At 48.0% G+C, this 6659-nt stretch overlaps 1 protein-coding gene across 1 annotated transcript in view; it reads right to left on the bottom strand.

Moving 5' to 3' along the window:
* Positions 1–1058: 1058 nt before the first annotated feature.
* fbxo34 (F-box protein 34) overlaps positions 1059–6659 on the bottom strand; it is a 35997-nt gene continuing 30396 nt past the window's right edge. The window contains exon 4 of the mRNA XM_079527262.1: positions 1059–6280. Within this exon, the coding sequence (XP_079383388.1) occupies positions 4397–6280 (1884 nt within the window). The 3' untranslated portion in view covers positions 1059–4396. The remainder of the gene's footprint in view (positions 6281–6659) is intronic.

Genomic DNA, 6659 nt, shown 5'->3' with positions numbered 1-6659 from the left:
GCTACAGTCGCAACTATGTCTTCGAAAAGCATGATTTTATTTTGTATTTTTATCCCGGCGGACCCCCGGCCCTATGGTGGGGCCGGGAGCTCCGGTCCCGTCCCCTGGCCGCGAGGCCGGAGACCCAGACCTCCGTGACTCGAAAACCATGAAAATTTAAAACGACATACAGGGGTAGACAACCTTAGGCACGGGTGCCAAAATTGCCACAGGGGAGGGTGATCACTGGCACACTGGCATAAGTGTGAGAGAGGATTTTTCTTTTCAAATTAAATATATAAAAAAAAATGTTTAGCCCGTTAAATTAAGTCCACTAGTCTCTCAATGAGATGTATTTTTTTGCCGATGGGTGGGGGTCTAATGATCATTACATCCCGATGACTGTGAAAGAAAATATTTCTAAACAAAATAAAGGTTTTAATAACATTGACAATCAAAATCAGTTGGAAAAATTGGAAGTCTTATGTGGTGTCATTCAACATGTTGATATGGCACACAAACATGGCACTTCATGTCAAAAAGGGTTGCCAACCCCTGCTATAGTACGTCGTCAAAAAGCATGCTTTTCATTAAAAAAAAAACTATCATCGAAAACCTTTCAAAAGCATTTTTGTTTTATCTTCAAACCATGAAAATCATGATTTACGCTTTTTCATTATACCATCAAAAAAAACGTTTTTGCCAAACTTGCCATTCGATTTCCCCAAAAGAAAATGGTTATTATTATTTTAGTATCTGTTCCCACTGAAAAGCATCACAATTCAGTGTGACTGCACTGCACTCCAACAACTGAGGCCACACTTTATAGTTTTTTTTTTTTCCATATTAAAAATAAATATATATATTTTGAACAGTTCTACCTATGACGACATGTCCAGTTCAGGGAAGCCAGATTTAGTCATCAAAAATCTTAAATTTAGACCGACTAAACAACAGTAATCTACTCAGTCAAAACAAAACACTTATAATCACACTTCTTTCCCGTAAACCTGTGATAGGACAATAAAGATTCTGAATGATTAAATATACCTGCATATTGGAAAAACACCACAAAGACGATTCCCAGAACGGAAGACACAAAAAAAAAAAACTTTATTTATCATTGAGCATCCAGAGACTCCAAGTAAGCTTCAAAAAGCAATATGTTACATGGTCTCCACTCTCTCCACCCATAAACTTTCTTTAAAATTCTTTTTCCAAGATGGTCGTGGAACCTCCCGCGCTCTCCACTATGTACAATTATGATAAACACGGAGAATAAAAGAAAGGGTAAAAACAAAGCCACGCTGCTCCGCTCCGCGTCTTTTTAATAATAAAACCAACCTCTGATTTATGTACAAATGTAAACATGAACAAAAAGGTGCAGAAGTTACATCATGATTCTCCCATGGACAGACACACACACACACACACACACACACACAGACACAGACACACACACACCATACATTATGTATACTAACTCAATGGTTCCCAAACCTTTTAACTCAAGACCCCAAAAATGTATTGGACGTTTCCCGGGACCCAAACTAGTGAAAATAGCAGATCTACAAGCTCACAACACGTCACTTTATGCCGCATTGTGAGCTTGTATATCTGCTATTTTTTTTATTACTAATTCTTAAACATTTGTTTTCTAATTTATGGAATTTCTTTGACTTTTTTTTTTCTTCAAGAAGCGACTGAAAATAATAAATTACATTTTGTTTTTAATTCATGGACATTTTTTTTTCATTTTTCTTTTTTTGTAATGTTTTTGACAAATGATTTAAAACAAAATGTAGGAAAACAAAAATAAACCCATAAAAATGTATCAGCGACCCACAAATGGGTCCCAAGCCCAGTGTCTGGGAACCGGTGTACGGGTGTACTGTACCAACGCAATTACTGTCCTTTTAGGACAGTAATTTTAATAAATGGGCATTTATGCCATTTTTACCTTCCACTAGTCCTGAAGCCTGAGTCTGTAACCTCTCAAACCCCCGGATACTGCGGATACAGCATCCATGATTATCCCATGCTGGGCGGGAACCTCTTTGTGTTTTTAAGCATTATGTTATAGCTATTGAAAAATAGCAGATCTACAAGCTCATAGCGCGGCACCGAGTGCCGCGCTACGAGCTTGTAGGTCTGCTATTTTTGAAAAACCCGTGAAAATGTGGTGCAAGAATGAATATATATTCTTTCAGAGCGAACATTTTTAACTCAAATGTTTGCTTCTGGGAGGTCCCTGGAACTACATATTTTCAGATGGGGGGGGGGGGGGGGGGGGGGTCCGCAGCCAAATACAGATCATTCTGGGGGTCCTTGTAGAGCACCACTGACACAGAAACATGTGTCAGTGGTGTCTAAATGGGTTATTGTGGAGGTGGTCTTACGGAAAACAGCCGACAGACAAGCTCAAAACGTGTCGCGTTTACTCCCTATAATGTTCCATGCTTGTATAGACTTTCATTTGGCAAATATTAAAGTTTCACGATTTGGAATTTGGGGTAAAAAAATTAAAATAAAAAATACCCACACACACACAAATGGAATAATTATAACCGTATAAGACCAAACAGAGTTTAGCGCTGCACTTTGTTAAAACTGACATTTTATTAGGACTATAGCAACATCGCTGATATCGGCCATTTTGGGTCCGCTACAGCAGAGCCCAACCAGGTACAAATCAAGCCTTTTTACCATAAAACAATTATTGTTCTTGAGGAAAAGAAAAACTTTTACTGATGGCACTGGCGCACACACACACACACACACACACACACACACACACACACACACACACACACACACACACACACACACACACACACACACACACACACACACACACACACACACACACACACACACACACAACACACACACACACTTCTTGTGGTGTTTCCATGTCAAAAAGGTCAGCTAGGTTTTGTTTTTTTCCCATAATAAAAAGCTCCCAGACGAAATAGTTTTCTCCCACCAGGCAGGTTGTTTCTGCCATGCCGTACCCTGCTGCAGCTCCACATCCTGACCACCGGGTGTCCCCATAACACCACCACCACGACTAGCTAGCCTAATATTAAACCAAAATATATCAAAACATATTTAGAACCAACAACCAATTTAATGTATGTACGGTAGGTTAATCGAGAAGCAGTTATTATTGATACATATTTTTTGGCATTTTCTTATATATCAACAAGAGAAAAACCTAATAGAATTCTTATAACCACTTAAGCCCTGTGTTGTATTTTGTAGTGCTGTGGGCAAAAATAGTGAAAATAGACAATCTACAACCCCACAGCGCATAGCATCGCAAGGTCTACAACCCCACAGCGCATAGCATCGCAAGGTCTACAACCCCACAGCGCATAGCATCGCAAGGTCTACAACCCCACAGCGCATAGCATCGCAAGGTCTTGTCCATCGACAATTTTCACTTCTTTCAGATAGTCGTCTCATGAATCGTAATCGAAGCAAAGCGTTCCTTCCTAGTGGATTTGAAGTCGTCATCGCCCAGCGCTGATAGCTAACGCATCGCCCCATGCAAGCAGCTAACGCTTACGCGAATGCCACCAATTGGGTAGAAGAAGAACTTTGGCTGAAGGTTCTCTTCCACACATACGACTTCGCAGAGCGGGAGACAGGAAATGGACAGGCGGGGATAAAGTGCAGATGGCGACGTCACGATTCTGAAAATCCACCATTCAAGGTCACGATTCAATTCAATTATAGACTATTTTTAACCAGTTAAATCCTATATACTTAGTTGACCAGAGTGTCCCACAGGGGTCAATACTAGGGTTTTCACTCATATCTTTGACAAGAATGGCAGATCTGAAAGCTCACAACATGTCGTCGCGACATGTGAGCTTGTAGATCTGGCATTCCAGTCACGCGTTCGGGTGGTGGGGGCGGCTGTTTGGGGGACGGGACATCATTTTAATCTAGGTGGTTTTGCAGGTTGTGTCTGAAACTCAAGCAGCTGGCATTCAAGCTCGCATTTGAATTTTCCATTTTAAAAATCACGTATTCGATAAGCTCTTTTCGATCGATGTTTTTCATTCATTTCTTTCGTAGCTTTTTGGGGTGACACCCCTACCAGGCTGCGAGCTGCAGACAGGGGGCGCCGTTTCTTTACAGTCTGTATTGACAAGGACGACCAGCCACACTCCGAAGACAGATGCATCGGCAACATGCTAATGGCAACAACAGAAAAGGCAGGCAGGCAGGCGTGCACATACATGGGCGTGTGCACACAGACACAGACACACACACACACACACACACACACACACACAGAGAGAGATTCAGCCCTCATAGGACAGCAGACAAACCCACAACCCTCAAAAGAAAAAGAGAAAAGCCAAAACATAAAAAAAAAAAATCATGAACCAAGTCTGTGATGGTTTCAGTCCTCCATCGAGTCCTCGTGGCGCTGCCCCCCCAGGGCGGCGCCGCCGCGCCTGTAGACGGGCGGGTTGATGCTGTGGAAGGCGGGCACCCAGCGGTTGTCGTGCAGGCCCACGTTGCAGCCCGGCGCGTCCCTGCGCGCGCCGTGGCAGCACATCCAGAAGCCTGGCCCGTACGGGTGCGCCTGGCAGTAGGGCTTGTGGTGCCAGCGGCACAGGGACACGTCGCCGCGCCCGTACCGCCGCTTGCACTGCTTGCACGGGTCATCGCGGTAGCGCGGGTCCGACACCCAGCGCGAGTCGGCCGGCCGGATGCCGTAGCTCTGGATCACCAGGCGGAAGTAGTGGCACGAGCACTGCAGCGCCGCCAGCGAGCACGTGGGCAGCAGCGAGAAGATGTGCACCAGCAGGTGGTGAGGCAGCAGCGTCAGGAAGGGCTGCGGGTCCAGCAGGCGCTGGATCCTCTGGCGCACCGCCAGGAACTCCTGGGAGACGCTGCGCTGCAGTGGGAAGCTCGCCACCACCAGGCCCCCCTGCTGCTCCTCCTCGTCCTCCTCCCAACTCCTCCGAGCCTCCTCCGAGGAACACAGCGAGGATGAGGAGGAGGAGGAGGAGAGAGGACGGTCCGTGGTGGAGCAGGGATCTGGAGGGGCGTGCGTGGTGTGTGTAGCAGAGACTTGCGCCGTGTGCGTTGGGGCATGCACAGAGTGTGTTGGGGCTGGCATGGTGTGTGTACTGACTTGCGGGGTGTGTGTAGGGGCTTGCGCGGTGTGTGTATTGACTTGCGGGGTGTGTGTAGGGGCTTGCGGGGTGTGTGTAGAGGCTTGCGCGGTGTGTGTAGAGGCTTGCGCGGTGTGTGTAGAGGCTTGCGCGGTGTGTGTTGGGGCACACGTGGTGTGCGCGCAGAGAGGGCCAGATGAGAAGAACAACATGCCCGGGGGTGGTTCCTCCAGAGGCTCTGGGTTCAGGGAGTCACTATGGTCTTCAGTTGGAGGCTCCGCTTCAGGTTCCTGAGCGCCGCTGGGTCTGGGAGCACCCCGCACCTCCTCCAGGCAAACCTCCAGGCTCTCAGGGGCCTCCTGGTCCACCTGGAGGCTCTCGGGGGCCTCCCGGTCCAAAGCGTGTTCAGCCTCACTGGGACGGACGGGCTCGACTGGGAGCGCACAGGAGACTAGCTGAACCTCTGGCAGCAGTGAGGAGGAGGAGGAGGAGGTGGTGATCAGGGGAGGTGATGAAGGCTGGCCTCTCCGCAGACTGTTGCTCCTAGACAGACCTCCCCCTGATGAGGAGTTGCTCCTCGACAGCCCTGTTCCCGACGAGGAGTTACTCCTCGACAGCCCTCCGCCAGACGAGGAGTTGCTCCTCTTCAGACACTCCGATTCCAGCCTGGCGACCATGTCGGACACCCTGACGACCTCCGACGCCTCCTCCTCCTCCTCCTCCACCACCTCGGAGCCCTCGTTAGGAGCAGGGGGAGGCACGGTAGCAGGCGCGGCAGTAGCAGGCACGGCGGTAGCAGGCACGCCGGTAGCAGGCGTGGCGGTAGGATGCGGCGGCGCTTTGGTGGTACAGCTTGTGTGTGCGTTGACGTTGGCTTTCTGTTCCAACAGCGCCACCATATCCACGACACACACTCCTCCCGCTCCATCCTCCTCCTCCTCCTCCTCCTCCTCAGCTTCTCCCACACGCCTTCGGGCTGCCTGGCTCAAGGGCTGCTCTCCTCCAGGGCTGGTGGTGCCGGTGTTGAGCTCTCTCTGCTGCTGCTGCTGCTGCTGCTGGTGGTGATGGAGGTGGTGGTGGTGGTGGTGGTGGCGATTGCTCCCTGATCTCCTTCGTCGCTTGGCGGACGAGCAGCTCTCCCTGTCCCGCACGCCGCCCTTCACCTGAGTGGGTTAGAAATGGTTCATGTATTACTTTTTATGCACTTTTTAATAGGAGGTTTGGTATAGCACGTTATACGATAAACTGTGAACTTTATTTGGTATATTATGCAGTGGGTGTACATATGCACTTTTCTTGAAATGGGTTGGTTGCATGATTCACCTACAACAGGGTAGAAATTGGAGGAAAGAAATGCATTGATTGTCCTTGCACTTTTTCCCCCCTTTTTTTTTAGAAAGGGCTCATGATGTTTGGGGGTCCCCAGACTCCCCACATGATGTTGGGCGGTACAGTGACAAGACATGTTTTACTGCATCAAGAGTAATCAACAAACTATACTAGAAAAACTGGTGAAACATTGGCCAAATTGTCTAATAATAT

This window comes from Electrona antarctica (assembly GCF_951216825.1).
Source record: "Electrona antarctica genome assembly, chromosome: 18".
Classification (NCBI taxonomy): domain Eukaryota; kingdom Metazoa; phylum Chordata; class Actinopteri; order Myctophiformes; family Myctophidae; genus Electrona; species Electrona antarctica.
Note: the sequence above shows the minus strand (reverse complement) of the source record. Positions and strands in the feature narration are given on the sequence as shown.